Below are 17,950 nucleotides of genomic sequence, written 5' to 3' on the forward strand. Positions count from 1 at the left end.
AGAAAAAACTAAAAGAGTATTTGTACAGTGGTAATAATATTTTCATATTACCAATGTACGAATACTTTATTTAATTTTTAAAAAATAATTATGAAAAATCAGAGAGAATAATTATTTGTAATTATTTAATAATATATTGCGAAAATGTGAATGCTAGTAGATTTAGCTTAATACTTAGCTGTCTTTTTTCCTTTCTATCTTTGCATGAATCATACGACTAACTCGTTAATGCTTCTTAATGTTTGATTTGAATTGTTTCAATGATTTATTCTATATAACACGTTATATTAATTCTTACGAGAAAAGTTTGGTGACATTTCTTTGTGTTTGTTTTGTTATTTCTTTTTTTAAAATATGTCACGAAACTTGAAAATTATTCTTAACAATGAGAGATTAAACCGATGATATATATTTTGTCAAAACAATTATTATTAATATGATGATTATTATTATTATTTAAAATATATTTTTTCTTTTATTCTAACAATGAGAAAAAAAGAAAATTATCGGTATAATCTCGAATTAGAATCCCGATTATTGTACCGATTAATAAAAATTCTCGTTGATGGCTTTCAACCATCGTAGAAAGCAAAATCAATGGGTGATCTGAGAGTATGCGAGAAGGGTTTCTCCAAGTTCTGCAAAGACCCAATTGTCTTCGCCGGGGTGTCGGTCAAGACCCTCGTAAGTACTTTTTAACCAAAATTCCAAAAAAAAAAAGGGACGACGATGACACGATTATTAATTCAACTTTTATTCACGCAAAATCAAAATCACATTTTTCTTTATTTTCACAATTCTAAATACATAAAAAAAAACACACAAAAAAACAAAAACAATATCGATCATAATCAACGAATTACTTTCGTAGAAAAATAATTACGAAGAATAAATACACGAATTTAAAAATTGTTCAAATAAATTCACACACACACACAAACAGAAATTTGTGCACGGTGTATTCGCCTCCCCCCCCCCTCCTCCCCCCATGTGTGTTCATTCGTCCGCGTGCGTGTGCATTCATTGGTCGTATACTTACTCCTTCTCTCTCTCTCTTTCTCTCTCTTTTTCTCATTGCCATGGCACGAATGCTGTCTCTCCATTTAAGGAAGGGCCGACATGATAATAACCTAGTACTTACTTACTTGCCCTACTTTACGTCAACGTTGCACGAGACTCGAGGAGAATCGGGTGCGTACGTACACCGATTACAAGTTTTTACCTTTTGCGAGTTCTGCGCACGCTCCGTTTATCGGTTACCGACCGGTTACGGATTTCGTTCCGATCTGTGACATCATTCCAATGTGATCTTGCAATTTATGTCCGCGGAAGATCGCGATCCTTTCATATATATATATATATAGCATAAAACTTTGATTATACATCATAAAAATAACATTATGAACAAACATTCTTTCTATCCTTTCTTTTTTTTTTTCACTTTCTTCGTACACTTTAGTTAAAATTCATTTTTTATTTTCTCTTTCTCTTCGTGTCGTATTTTTTTCTTTCTTATTTCTCGTTTTGTATCTATCATTCTCATTTTTTTTTTTTTATTTATGTATAATATACTTATTGTTACGAGATGGTATATTTAAAATTGTAATAAAATTTTAAAATTTGTATCCTTTCATGCACGCACGCACGCACGTGGACACATACACACACACACATATACAATGTATTTTTACTAATTAGTATTAATAACATTGAGTAGAGTACTTGAAATGATTCAAAATTATTCTCCGATGGATTGTGTGAGTCGTTGTCGTATTTTTATTATATATTTTATGTGATTTTTGTTTCTTAACGCGTAACGTATTACAGATAGATAGTTTTTTTTTTCTTTTTTTTTTTTTTTCTTAAAAATAATTATTGCAAGTCATGTCGTGTCCTTTTAGAAATTTATATCTCATCAAATTGATAAAATAATTTTGTGTTCATCTTCTCAACGCGTCGTCGTTTTCTCTTTCTTCTTTTATACGTTTCTTTTTTTTTTTTTATTATTTTTTTTTATCCCTGTTGGTGCAGCGCTCGGTCAAATAATCCTCACCCATTCTAAAAAAGAAACCCATAACTCGATGTCGTAACTTTATTGCCATGGGATAAGTCCGAAAGGCTTGCTTTAATCTTGTTTTCCCCTTTTGCCATCACCCTAAAAATATTTCCCATCGAAAATATTAACCATTGAGAAAACATCTTACATTACTACGTTTTTATTTTTTATAAAATATATTTTTGATAAGGTATAAACAAAACAAATAAATAATTATTTGAATTAAGTTAATTCATAATTATTTATTTATAGATATATTACATATAAAATATTAAACAATTCTCATCTTTTTGTTTTTATTGGGCCAAATTTTCAAATATAATAAGTTAATATTTTCATTTTCATTATAAACATTTACAAAAAATAAAATACAAAAAGATAGTTACACCATCCTTGGAAATATGGAAAGTTAATTTCCAATTGGCAAATTATTTTATTAAACATTATCAATAATAATATTCTATCTTTATACATTAAAGTGGACCGAAAAAAAAACACATAAAACAAACTACTGACATTTATCAGGTAATGAAAAAAAAAATAAAAAGATTACTAATGAATTAACAATTAATAATAAATAAGAATAAATGAGAACCGATCACTGCACCTTCAGATCCGAGTATCAAGGTAAAATGCGCTTGTTTTTACAAACAAACAAAAAATATTGACCACGCAACTAACCAGGAGACCGTGTGTTGTTTCTTTCTTTTTGTTCGATGACTACCCTACACACACTCTCTCTCTCTTTCTCTCTCTCTCTCTCTCTCTCTCTGGCAACGGTGCATGAAATCCTAACCGAAAAATTACGAAAATCTACCTCCGAACAGAGGGCTTCCTACTGTAGTTTGGCAAACCTAACAAGCGAGGGTAAAAAGAAGGATCGAGTTCTTGGGAGGCCGAGGTTTGAGGTAAGAAGCCTGACGATTCATTTGCGAATTACTTTCTTTTTTGTTTCTTTTTTTTCTTTTTTTTGGCTTTTTTTCTTCCTTCTCAATTTATTTCTAATTGTAAGATTAACCTAACAGCTTTATTATTATTACAAAAAGTAATATATTATCTCGCTTTATGCTAATTTTGAAAATATCAAAAGACAGAGGCTTTCATCGTCATTATCATCTACTTAAAGAAATAAAAAAAAAAAGTATATATATATGTATATGTATATAATATATATGGGTTGGTAATAATGACACACACACAGTTATNTGTATATGTATATAATATATATGGGTTGGTAATAATGACACACACACAGTTATATAATAGTAATTCGAAAAATGAAAAAAGAGAAATTTTTATACTACGTCAAGGACGCTCGTAATTTATATATTGGATTGACAGGAAATAAATTTATGTTAATAAAAAATATTAATCAATTATATACATACACATATATATTATATTATATTATTATATACTCTAAATGTTGTGTATACGTATATCTCATGTATGATAAATTATTATATATCTCGTATATGTATCTTCTTCTCATCCTAATCGTAAATTTTTATCTATACATGTTTGTAACGTGTTTGATAAATTTTTTCCATCAATTATTATATTATATCTATATTTACATTATTTGAAATTGTATCGTTTTTTTTTTCATAGTATCAAACGATTCGTAGAAAATATATTCAAGTTCGTTCACGTAAATCATATCTCGATAAGTTATATAATTAATTTCGAGAAGATTTTTTGAACGAATTCTCATTTAAACAAATTAGGTATATTTCAATTATTATTCATTGATATATAATTAATAAATGTTTGTAATATAATATATATACATATAGGATGGTCCATGTATATATCGTTAGAAATTGTTTTCGTCAAAATCATCGTGAATGTTAATCATAATTTTATATTGAAATTATGCTAAATATTATTATAGAACAGATTGTTTAATGAAAACAACAATTTCTTCTACATTTTTCAACAATTTTATTCTACATTTGTTCTGTTCGATTTAATTCGATATTTATAAAAAAAATTTAATTTCTATGGAGTGGACACACCATTATCCACGAACGAAAATATGTTCATTCGAACAAGAACGAATGTTCGATATTCGCAATTGGCAATTTTTCTAAATAATCCATTGTGTAATTTGTTTATATTTTATTATGTCGTATATTTACAGAAATCGAGTTTCAACAAATTCGACGCTCTGAGCAAAAAAACGGTCCTCCACGTGCGTTCGGTCGATGCAGGAAAAGTGCAACAACAATTAAATGCCGTGAGTTTTAAGTGTGACGTGCATTAATAAATTAATTTTACAAACTGTCATATGCATAAGACGATTTATTGCCAATAACAAAAATAATCATTTCAAATATAAAGATTTGAAAGAAGTAACAATAATAATCACTTCTCAATTATTAATATTACTTTAAATGTATATACGCAAAAAAATATCAATATTAATTTTGCATAAACATGAGTAATAATTAAATACGAAAAAATGATTAAAATAAAACACAAAAAAATACTTATGTACTTCCATAACCTCAAAAATAATTTCAATTTGCCCGCGCATCATAAATATCGACAACTTCGTGGTATCGATTTTTCGGTCGCATCTAACTTCACTTTTCAAAACGCGCCAAAAGAAGTATAACTTCAAAAACATAGTACATCATAAAATATTAATGCATAAATATTATATGCACATATATATATATACAACATATAAATGAATGCATCATACAAATGACGATATAAAAATGGAATAAAATTTCGTGTGAAATTAAAGTAAAATAAAAAAATAAAAAAAAAAAGAAGAAGAAGATAGCAACCTCGCCATGATTTTGATCGATTTCAATTTAGGTGGGCCAAAATGGCGAGGCGGCAAACCAAAATTGCCGCAGTTGCAACAAGGTCGTGTTCCAAATGGAACAAACAAAGGCCGAGGGTCTGGTCTGGCATAAGAATTGCTTCCGGTGCGTACAGTGCAGCAAGCAGCTTAACGTCGACAATTATGAGAGCCATGAGAGTACTCTTTACTGTAAACCCCACTTCAAGGAACTTTTCCAACCTAAACCGGTCGAAGAGTCTGACCAACCTGGTAAGTCAATCCGTTCAATTCTTTTATCTTTCAAATATTATTTTTATTATTATTATTATTTTTTTTCTTATTCGTATTTTGAATACAGTGAGGATAATTATGACAATAAGTTCAAATAAATAAAATTGATATTTTTTTATTCGTAATTTTATTCTCATAATTTCCAATATGCCCGATACATTGCAAATCAATTTGTGAATTTACCAATGTACCTTTGATTTATTTAACAACTTTAAACACATCTTATATTAGATTTATTCAATTAATTATAATTATTTACCAATTAATTGAACTAGATTTGAATAAATATTACAATAGGTTTTTAAAAGTTAAAAAGAATAAACATTTTTTTTTTCTTTCATCATTGTAATATAAAATAATTCATCATTATTATTACAATTATTATTATTATTATTATTAATAATATAATTGAATACTTTTATATTAATACCTCTCGTTTATTTTTACATTATATTTCATTTAAATTATTAATCTTTTTTCTTCATCTTTTCTCTCAATGTGTAATTTATTTTATCCTTTTCTTTTTTCTTTTGGTTTAAACAAAAAGGAAAAGAGGAGTAAAAGAATTTCTTAAAGTTGTAAAAGTAATTTTGTAAATTTTTGTGAAAGTGGGAAAAAAAAGAGAATATGGAAGGTTGATAGGGAATGAGAGTGAGAGTTGAACGTTAGAGTGGTGGGTAGTAACTTATGGGTAAAAGATAAAAGCTGTAAGAAAGAAAGAGATATAGTTAATGCGACCAAGAGATGTCTTGTGAACTTCGTAGTGCGACCTCGAAAACCGGAGCTGATCATACGTGAGAACGAACCTAAAGAGCTGCCGCCTGATGTGGTCAGAGGTAAAGTCCGGTGTGTGGAACACAGTGTGAGCAAAATGTGCAAAATCGTTTCTAACTCGTTCCCAAACCCCCACCCAGACACCCCACTTAACAAATTTTTATGTCAACAATTTATATATAATTGTAATAATATTTATATATTATAATTATTATTATTATATATTATTATGTTTAACATATTTAACCACATTTTGTTTTCTAATCCCACTGTAGTGTGTACACGTATATACTAATTTTTCGTCATCGAATCATTTAAGAATCATTTTAAGGTGGTTGACGAACGAATAATTCATTTTATAATTCTTTTTACGAGTAAATAATTGCACAAACGTAATTAAACGTATAATTTATTTTTTTGTTTAGCGCGAAAAATTGTTGAGTATATAATAATTATTTGTCAAAAATATATGAGTGATCAAATGCAACAATATTACGTTTTGTTTTCGATAAGACGCTTTATTATTTTCACGATTTAACAATAATTATTGCAGAAGTCTATACGTTTACTTTTGCATATGCAATTATGAATATATTATTTGTAAATCAGTGTGTGTCCGAGCAATTATATTTAAATTCATGTATAGCATTTTTAATTATAATAATGCTATTTAATTCATTAATTATGTCACCCTTTTTACTTAAGTATAGTTCTATTGTTAAACGAGCTTTACAACTGTGAAAAATTTAAAAAAAAAACAACTGATGTTACTTTGATTAAAAATGGAACCCGTTTCATCATGAATCCCATTGGCCTAAATATACATATTGGTATTTCAAGGTTATTCTTCGCAGTTCAAAACTTATCTCCGTTAAACGTTCTTTAAATTTATTTACAATAATATTACGTCGGATTCGGTGATAAACATAAATCGAAATCACATTGATTATGTGATTAATCGTTACTCTCTCTGGTTTACAAACAAAGAATACCTTTCTAAGAACATAGATAATGTTACAGTTGCTTCGTAAGTGTCAATAGTTATTGTAACTAACATTACGTGTTCTTATTTTGCGATATAACGATTCAATTTTCTATAATAATCGTATTATGAATCATAATATATATTGTTTAATAAATTAATATTACAATTTTTTATAATAAAATTATTGACTAGTGTAGTGTAAATCAATAAAGTTATACTATCGAATATAAAGAACAATATTTCATATAAATTATATGTGAGTAAGTTTTAAACTATAATAAATAACCTTGAAATATATATTCATATATGTACATAACAATATAGTAATACTGATAGAACATTTTTATTATTATTGTTTATAAAATTATTAAACAAAATTGTCGCGCTCAACACTTTTATACGAATGTTGTATTATACATATATAAACTTAGAGATTCATTTTAATTAGATTTATTTGTCTGACTAAAAAGTAAAGGAATAGTGTTCAAGAAATATTATTTATTTTTTTTTTCTTTTAATTCGAAACATGCACAAATACAAACCGAGTATTGCAAATGCAATGTAGTTGTGCACTTATTTTAAATTAAAAAAAAAAAATGTTACTTGTAATCCTTACTTTTTTAACTACATATACAACATATGTTCGTCCATAGTGAAAATAAACGTATATTGGCTTTCGCCAAAGAACAAAATTTTATATTTTGCTTGTGCATACAATATGTTGCGTGAAACAAATTAAATTAAAATAAAATAAAATGAGAAATAAAATATATAATAAAAGAAATGAAATAAGTAACATTAGGTGAATGATAAAGGATAGAATTTCACTCACTAACCGTTCAGTGTAATTGCAAGTTAGCCGTTTTTAAACGGTGGGCGGAAAAATCACGAATGGTTCTAATCAACGTTTTCTCAATGCTTTCAAATAATAATCAGAGTGTTGTGTATGTGTCACAAGAAAATTACAAGAGAGATGGTCAACGGAGTAAAACGAACACATTTATTTTTTATTTGCAACGGTATATCTTGTTCCAAATAATATTAATAAAATCAAATATTATATATATATATACAAACACGTATCAATAATAACTGTAATATTAACTCTACTTGCCCATCTCGATATGTTAAAATTTATTAAAGAAGAAAAAAAAAGAACAAAAAAAAATAAGAATACAACGAATTACAAAAGTAATATTTTACTTGTAAATTTTTCAGCATCCGACAAACCGGATCTTGGATTGGAAGAGTTGTCAAGTTTGAACGTAAAGTCTCGTTTCCAAGTGTTCGAAAAAGCTGGTACGGAAAATACAAACGAGATAGAAAAATCACCCTCTCAGATAGCCGTGAAAAGATCACCGAGTATTCTCAGCAAACTTGCCAAGTGAGTAATAAATCGATATTATGTTTTTTAATGTCTAATCACCCCTCTCTCTTATTATCTCTATCTTTCTTTTTCTTTCTCTTTCTCATTCTGAACAACATAAACCTATCACTCTATCTGTTTCCTTTTTTCTCTCTTACGTGTTTCCATAATAGCATTTGCCACACCTTTATGTATGTATGTATATATATATATATATATAGTTACTTAGCTTTTGTGAGAGAACTTTTCTTCTTTGAAACTCGATTAAATCGATTCATTTGTATTACAAATGTTTTCCTCTAAACGTTTAAATAATTATTATTAGAGTTACTTTCTTAATAATGTATTATGTTCATGTTAAAACAATTATATTGTATTTAATTATTTTTATTATTAGATTTCTTCCACCCCCTTTCCTAAAATGAATAGTACAACTATTTTTACTATCGAAGTTTTCTTTTTTTTTTTTCTTTTAATACGATTATTCAAAATGAAGAAAATATTTAAGTAATCTGATTTAACTTATTGTAAGACACTGTGTATAGGATATATATACTGTATATATATGTTACCGTCAATGTACAGAAAATTTTCAAAAAAATATCAGAGATTGTGCAATGCTATAAATTGTACAACTTTGATATTTCTTTGAAAAGTTTTGGTATATATTTTTTATACTAAAAGTGAATAGATTTTAATAAAACTTATATTAAATTAAAGTACACTCTTTTGTCTACACGTAGAATACCATATCGAGTTATAAATTTAGCATGTAAAGTTCAGAAAATGTCAGAGAATGCGATGCTGTAAATTGTGCATCTTTGTAATTTCTTTGAAAAATTTTGGTAAATATTTTTTATACTTTTAACAAACGGATTTTAATGATTTTTATATTAAATTAAAGTACACTCTTTCATCTACGCGTAGAATACTTTTTTGAATTATAAATCGATTTCTGGCTTTAACGGTAACATATATATTTATATATATGTAATCTTGTTGAACCGTGACACAGATACGGCAACGCTTTTAAAGGACAGATATCAAAGGAGTATGTAATTTTATTGATCCGACGTTTTCTCTGTAATGACGATGATTTCTACGAATAACACACCGATCGTTAAAAAACGATTGGTTTACTCGTCCAACATTATTACAACCTTCCGTTCGCCATCTTACATGCAACTTGAAACGAATCAACTTTGTTATTGTTGTTGTTGTTATTGTAATTATGTGATATTGCGATCGAATAAGTACGAATAAAAGAAAAAAATAATAAAGAATATCTATTTATATGTGATTCACGTGAACGTTAATTACCGAAAAGGGATGTACTTTATTTAAAGTAACAAATTATTAAATATAATATTTGTCTAACAGAAAATAATTATAATCTTACGTACAATATTTCTCATTTATTCGTAATAATTATAACCACCGTTTATTATATACAATAAATATTTATGGACACTATTTCGATATAAATTAATCATCCTAAATGATTATAATTATATTTTTTGTCTTTAACAAAATATTCAAATTATTATCATCGATTAATAAACGTCAGATTTAAATGAATGAAAAAATTTCGCGCGTGTGTTATAATTATCGATGATAACGAAACTAACAATCTGACACAAGGAATAATAAGAAGAAGAATAAGAAGAAGTTGATCGTATTACATATCACCTTAAGATCAGCAATTTTGTTGAGGTCGATCGAGAGGGGGTGGGTGATGATGGTGGTGGTGATGGTTGTGATGGTGGGAGGGAAACGCTGCTTTAGCAGCGGTCACTTCGAGTTAATGACTCGCCCGCTACTACGAAACATGCCACCGAGCAAACTCTTTGTAACCAGTTTGTACGTTTCTTTGTTCAGGTTTCAAGCAAAAGGCATGGACATCGGGGTCGCGGACGAATCTCTTAATGGAATACCATACGAAGAATCCAGCGAGAGCGAGGAGGAAGATGCTACAGAAGAAATTGAAGGTGTTTATACGATTTTTTTTAGATTTTTTTTTTTCTATCTTATTGTGACGTCCAACGTTAAGAAATCATCGTTTATCGAAAAGAAAAAAACGAATGTTTGTTCAGTAAAATTAGAATAAGTATATATATAGTATGTGTGTGTGTGTCTGCGGGTGGGTGGGTAGATGGGTGGTTGTGTTTTTTTTTCTATTCGCGAAGTAATTGATTTAACAAAAAACGAAAAGAAAAAACGATACGATGAATGTATTGCTAATTTTATTCTTGATAATAATACTTCACTTAATTGGAATTGAGAAAGAATTGAGAAGAGGGTGTGTTTGAGTGTGACAATGAGCATGTTTCATTGTATTAGGGATTAATCAAAAGTTTATGCGTTTTTTTAATTAATATTTCCAATGTAAATTTTACAAAATTGATCCATTGTGCAATTTATAACACAATAAACTCTCACGAACTTTTGGTTCATTCTAATATTATATATATAAAAATATAAATGTATTATTCGTATTATAGTTAAGTGAATTTTATATCACTTTAATGATCACGCAGAACAATTTCTTTTCTCGTCGTAACTATCACAAAACCATAAAAATTTTTGTTTGTATTTAGGAAGAATATATTTATCGTAAAGAGTAAGAAATATATATATATATATACATCTTCTTTTCTTTTATTTCAGAGATTGATACAGAAATCGTGAAAGCGAAACGTACTACTCGCGAACGTCCGATAAGTTTCTCCAAAATGGATGATATTAAAAATCGATGGGAAAGTACCAGTCAACAAGGAAGACGCGAGGTTCAACGTGAAGCTAGGAAGGAAGAAATTGCTGGAATACGTTCCAGACTTTTTATGGTAATTATTAATTAAATATATATACATATCTTTCAATTAAACGCAGATATATTGTAGACAAAACTGTTGAAATATTAAAAAACGAGGGATTATCGATTAAAACAAAAGACAAACGAATAAAAGTAAAATTTGTTTTCATTAAAAATAAAAAAAAAGAAATATTATCGAATAATCGGTATGTAAAACATTTTTACGTAGAAAGAAATATCACAAAGAAAAATAAAATGGTTATATTATTATTCTTAAAAAAAAAGGGGGGGGGAGAGAAAAATAATATATCATCGCCATTAAATTTAATTGTTTCAGGGCAAACAAGGTAAAATGAAGGAAATGTACCAGCAAGCGGTTGCCGGAAGTGAACGGGTAACGAAGATAAACGCCGCGGAAGAAATTCAACATTCGACCCACGCTCGTTCTATCAAAGAAAGATTCGAAAGAGGGGAACCTATCGCAGCATCGGACGATGAAACTGACAACACAAAACCAAAACCGGAGAAGGCCGATGAAGAGGTCATCGCTGCGGGTGGGTGTTTCAATTTATTTCATTTCATTTCATTTCATTTGATTTTATTTTAATTATAAGAATTTAATCTCACACATAATATAACATTTATTTTTACGATATGTTATAATAATTATTAAAATATTTTCTTTCGTTCGTTTTTTTTAGGTATCAGCCGAAAATCACGATCACTTTTCTTAGAACTCGATGCTTCAGCAGCAAAAACTGGACGCCCTGTAACTCCGGTTAATCCAAAACCATCGGCTGACACACCTAGACGTGCACGTGACGTAAGTTTTTGTCTTTTTTTCTTTTTCTTTTTTCCTTTTCTCTCTCTGTGTTACGTTTTCGTATTATTTGATTCTATTTGTTTTAATTTTTATTTTATTTTTTCAACGACGTATTATATTATAAATCGGAAAAATGTGCTGACTCTGCTTTTTTTATTATCAATGTTATACTAGGTAATTAAAAAAGGTAACTAGGTAACTAGAAAAATACAAAAAAAAAATAACCAATATATTTTTGTGATATATTATTATAATGTGATTTAATATAATATGTATTATATATAGAATATAAATATATTTATAAATATATATTAAATTAATTAGTAAAATAATGATATTAAATTTACATACAATATATAGATACAATATTATACATATTTTAAATGCATACACAACTATGCATTATATATTTCATCACATTACAATATTACAATACAAAATAGTAAAAAAATAATGAATATTCAAATTTTCAATTCACACAAAATTGATTCCCATAACAAAATAAAAAAATATTAATTTTATTATAATAAATATATATACGAAAGAGATTTAGCACATTTCTCTTTAAAACTTTAGGAAGATCTTTAGATATGTAGTTAAATTTAAAAAAGAAAAAATAAAAACACAGGGGAAAAAAATAATAGAAAATTCTAATGATAAATGAATAAAAGTATATATATATCTCGTAAATAACAATAACACCTTTGGAGAAAAGGCGTTTATGGTTCGTCAAGTATCGGACGACGTCATAAGAAGTTCAGACACAACCGAGGAGGTTCACGTCGAGACGTCGGATATTTCGAACAAGTTCAAATTTTTCGAGTCGTACAAGGAGCCAGAGAAACAACGGAAGCAATTTCGAATTACACCACCACGTGATGGCCAAGTCAAGGTCCGCCATTATTCAAAAATATCAGAGAATGTGTCAGAGTATGATGAAAACGTGTTATCATTTTTTTTACTCTTTTCTTTTTTATGCTCACATATTGTTCATATATATATATATATTTTTTATATATATCGAACATTCGCAAACATATGCTGGGTGTTGTGTTGATTAACAAATTTTTAAAAAAGAGAGAAAACCAAAAAAATACCAAACCAAATTTCTCCTACGTGCAAGCTCGCATATAATAATAATAATAATAATAATAATTCATTTGTCCTCGTTTGCTTTGTTAATTTTAATCGTTCGTTTGAAATAACGAGTTTTAATGAGAGAAAGAAAGAGAGAGAGAGAGAGAGAGAGAGAGAATGTTATGAAGAAAAAAGATTTATAATACCATTTTGTTTTTTATTTTCTTTTTCTTCTACAAAGAAATTCGATGAATCGTGCATGACGTGTTTTTATTTTTCTTTTTTAAATTTTATTTGACTAATACTTTTTTTTTTTTTTAATTAACATTGGAAATTTTATTAATAACGCGCATAACACGCACGCTTCGTTATTGTGTTAATATAATCAACAACTACACATATATCTTTGTATATTATATAATATAATACTATAGAACGTTACACAACATGGGTATAGTATAATACAATAATGTAAAGTGTTAATTATTTATAGTACAAAACTATATCTATGTTACAAAAGGGTTGATGAGGGGGGAGGGGTGCAAAGGGCGTGCAATTTTCCCTCATCTTAAAGGGAATCGTTTAACAAAAATAAAATACAATTATCTGGGGAAGGGGGGAGTTATATACTCAAGTATTTAAAATAGTTGAGATAAGTGTCTCATTAGATAAACATTGTTAAATAAATAACTTGAAATACAATTCATAACATATGTGACTAATTCTATCATACGAATAAATGATCATTCGGATAATCGATTATCATATAATCGATTTTCTGTACAATATTATATGTATACTATTATAATATCACATTATATGATTCTAGATTATCATTCTAAAAATAATATATTAGAAGAAATTATGACAATATAGATACTAATCAAGATTAAAATATACTCTAAGAAATAAAAAATAGTATTTAATAAGACGTGAATTATCGTCTGTTTTTTTTTTTTTTTTCTTTTTTTTTATTACTGATATCGAGAGAGAGAAAGAGAGAGAGAGAGAGAATGACGAATACTGATTATAAAAAAAATGATTTCATTCGAATATATATATGTATTCTTGAAAAAAGAAAGCGAATAGAGAAAGAGAGAGAGAGAGAGAGAGAGAGAGAGAGAGAGAGAGAGAGAGAGAGAGAGAGAGAGAGAGAGAGAGATNAGAGAGAGAGAGAGAGAGAGAGAGAGAGAGAGAGAGAGAGAGAGAGAGAGAGGGAGAGAGAGGGAGAGATAAGAGAATCGTTGAAAAGTTAAATACTCTTTTCTCGTTGACGTCTCGTCGAATATTTTTTATCGCGAATTCGAATTCCCGATTATATATGTATGTTTTTTTTTTCTTCTCTTTCTAATTTCTTTCTTTTCTTTTTTTTCTTATTCTCACACAATAATAAACATATCAACGATGATAAGATAAAATCAACGTCATGGGCACACCTGAAATAATTAGTGAAAAAAATAAAATAAGAAAAAAAAAAAAAAAAGTAAGAAATGCATATCTTTCGAATGAATCAACTAGAGTAAAGTAACGTTTTAAAACGCAACATATATATATATATTGCGTATATATATATATATACATAATATTAATTTAAAAAAATATAAAATTATATCGAACAAGATGACAAGACAATGGCTTTTATATTGATTCGCTATCGTGAATACCTAAACGATTAAATCATGCCCTCGTTCATGTATATATGTTAACGTTAAAGTATGAAATCTGTTAATTCATGAAATTCTATTTTTTTTTTCCACATAACGTGAAATTTTTGTAATGATTTTAAATCGCATAAACGTGAAGTATATATATATATATATAGGAACGTTTGAGAAAAATAATAAGATTACTATATTATTTTTCAAATTATTACACATTAATTCCTTTTTTTTTATATAGAGTTACGTTATTATTCTATTCGTAACAAATTTTATGTTTTCTTTTAATTCGCATACAAGCGTGCATTTAAAATTCGATTTAAAATAATTCGTTATATGAATTATTGTTTATACTTTTTCATTATTAATTAATTCTGTTTATCTCTCTCTCTCTCTCTCTCTTACTCTTCTTGTATTCATTCCCGTTTATGATTCGTTTAAAAATATATTTTTCTCTCTCTCTTTCTCTCTAACAAATTCATTTCTCTTCTGTCATATTTTACTTAATATTACTAATGGACATATACAAATAAGATCTATCATCTTTTCTCTTTCCGTCCAATCAGAATGTCTCCCTTTTCAATCTTTTTGTTCGTTAGTCCATATCTTACTCTCTTATTCACTTTTTCTTTTTTCTTTTTTTCTTTTTCTTTTTTCTTCTTCCTCTCGTTATACATCATAATCACCGTATCATTAACTCCAAAGAAACAAGCTCGCTTAAAAATGTATTTCGAATTAAGGTCAGTTTTTTTACTATCTCTCTTCCCACCCACCTCCCACCACACCACACCCTTCTACCTTCCTCCCTCCTCTCTTCCTCGAAAACGACACCCCTAGGAAAATCAAATAAAAATATAAAAAGAAAAGGAAAAGAGAGAGAGTCAGAGATAGAAAATTTAATGGCAAGTTGGTGTTGAACTCATGAAAAAAATAAAGAAAAAATAAGAAAAATACGATGAAAGAAAACGAAATAAAAAATGGAAGGAGAATATGGTCGTGGTGGTGGTGGTTGGTGGTAGTGGTGGTGGTTGTGGCCACGTCGTTAATCTCTTGCAAAACTCTTTCTTCAACTGTGTGAATAATAAGACAGATAAAGAAAGAAAGAGAAAGAGAAAGAGAAAGAGAAAGAGAGAGAGAGAGAGAACACAGCAGAAAACAGACAATGATTGTAAGAGAAAGAAAGAAAGAAATACGGGACAGAAAGAGTGTGAGAAAAAGAAGGAGTTGGTTTTGCTTGCACGCTCGACATTAAGAAAAGAAAAAATAAAAATAAATAGAAAGGAAGGAAGATAGTCAGACATGCAGAGAGGTACTGGGGAGGAGTAGGGGGAGAGAGGAGAAAGAGAGAAAGAAGGAGGGGGGAGAGAAAGGGGTAACAGACGGACATCCGTCTCATATGGTAGGATGATGCTACGATGCGTTTCATATTTCGCGCTTTACGGTAAACAAAAAAGGTGCTAGTAGTGGTGGCAGGGTGACCGGTGGGGAGGGGGGTTAAAAAACAATAACTAATCCAAAAAAAAATATTATAAGTGAATATCGCACGACTAAAAGGATAATTATGATCCTAAGTCGTATTTTTACCTGTAAATCAAACAAATTCAAATTAAAAAAAAAAAGAATATTTATATATAATTGATATTTATTCTCATCGTTAAAAATATTTCTTTGCTATTTATTAACTATCCTAAACATTTAAGACCCACTTTCATTCCAACGCATTATTAATATATTTTCTATTAATTTAAAAATATTTCTAATATTTGAATCATCGCACATTAAAAGATCACGTCATAATCGATCAATTTTTAAACCCATAACCCCCTATATTACCTTTCCCTACATTCGAATTATTTTAACGCGTGAACAATAGCAAACATTTCTCATACAATTTTATACTTTGATTTCTCCGAGGACAATTCAAAGAAAATTGTTGGACACAAGTAAAGAAAGCAAGCAAGCAAGGAACCAACCAAGCAACCAACCAACCAACCAACCGACCGACTAACCAATCCCCCACCCCTTTCCTCTCTTCCCCACCCCCTTCGATTGTATCCTGAAGCCTAGCTAGTCGGCAGACTGTAAGCGTGGAAATCGCAGGGTAACCAGTGTCGGGCTCGCGATAACGGCGAAACGAAGCGTCCTCGTCATCGTGGTCTACGTCATTCTTTTTGTCTCTCTCTCTCTCTCTCTCTCTTACTCTCTTTCTTTCTTTCTTTTTGACGTGGGGACGACTACTTCGTCTCGAAGCTTATAAAAGCTCTCGCACTCTGGTAAGAGCAGGCAATACGCGAAGTTCCTCTCACGTACGGTGTGTGGTGTGCCACTTGATTCCTACCGTCGTCTGTCCTTGAACCCCCATCGAGTGGTCAACACCATAGCAGCAGCAGCAGCAGCAGCAGCAGCAGCAGTAAGATAGAAACATCACAACAGCCCAGAGGCATACTTTTACCGTTAGTATTCCTACGTCCTCCCGTTCGTTCGTTAGTTGATGGGTCTGTTCGTTTATTCGTTTGTTCGGTTTGTTCGACTCGAGAAATCCGGCTGCCGGTTAAACGACCAGGATACACACTAGAAACTTTGTTTTTTAACTCATTTTACTTCTATGTAATCTCTGAATACTTGCTTGCTTATACGTACACTATTTATTTCTCTATCTTTTTCTTTCAAATAAATCATACGAACTTGGAAAATACTGTACCTTATTTTGTATCTCTTCTCTATCTCTATCTTTTTCTTTTTCTTTTTCTTTCTTGCTTGTTTTCTTGCTTTCTTTCAATAACTCATACAAGCTTGGAAAATACTGTGCCTTGGTTCGTATCTATCCCTTTTTTTTTTTCCTTTTTCTTTCTCTCTTCTGTATCTGTCTGTCAGTCAGTCAGTCAGTCTGTCCTTTTCTATCTCTTTCTCATCATCCTCTTTCTCTTTCCCTCATTCTTTCTCTCATTCTTTCTATCTCTTTCTTTCTCTTACATTCTTGTTCGTCCAGCATAGCAACCGTCCGTCGTTCGACACCAGAATCGACCCCACAAGAATATTTATCCTGTGAATCCGTTTCGTTCTTCTTCTTCTTCTTCTACTTTTTTTTACTTTGCTTTTGATTTTTTTTTCTTTTTTTTCTTTTTTTGATTATTCTTCTTTTTTTCGAAGAAGGAACTTAAAAAGCAAGAAAAAACGAGAATAGAATTGGAGATTATTTTTTAAAGAAGGTATATATCATCGTACGTATTCGTAAAGATTCTCTTTATCTCTTTGTTCTCTCTCTCTCTCTCTCTCTCTCTCTCTCTCTCTCTCTCTCTCTCTCTCTCTCT

At 29.2% G+C, this 17,950-nt stretch overlaps 1 protein-coding gene across 5 annotated transcripts in view; it reads left to right on the plus strand.

Moving 5' to 3' along the window:
- Positions 1-17,950, plus strand: part of LOC106793337 — an 82,242-nt gene that overhangs the window by 48,988 nt on the left and 15,304 nt on the right. For 3 of the 5 annotated variants that reach the window (XM_014760190.1, XM_014760193.1, XM_014760194.1), the window contains 9 exons: positions 4,200-4,295; positions 4,886-5,123; positions 5,909-5,980; positions 8,122-8,287; positions 10,148-10,257; positions 10,937-11,112; positions 11,419-11,635; positions 11,783-11,904; positions 12,620-12,796. In XM_014760190.1, the coding sequence (XP_014615676.1) occupies positions 4,200-4,295; positions 4,886-5,123; positions 5,909-5,980; positions 8,122-8,287; positions 10,148-10,257; positions 10,937-11,112; positions 11,419-11,635; positions 11,783-11,904; positions 12,620-12,796 (1,374 nt within the window). The remainder of the gene's footprint in view (positions 1-4,199; positions 4,296-4,885; positions 5,124-5,908; positions 5,981-8,121; positions 8,288-10,147; positions 10,258-10,936; positions 11,113-11,418; positions 11,636-11,782; positions 11,905-12,619; positions 12,797-17,950) is intronic. The other 2 variants (XM_014760191.1, XM_014760192.1) reach the window with 2 other exon arrangements.

This window comes from Polistes canadensis, unplaced genomic scaffold (assembly GCF_001313835.1).
Source record: "Polistes canadensis isolate GaletaPanama2010 unplaced genomic scaffold, ASM131383v1 scaffold_13, whole genome shotgun sequence".
Lineage (NCBI taxonomy): Eukaryota > Metazoa > Arthropoda > Insecta > Hymenoptera > Vespidae > Polistes > Polistes canadensis.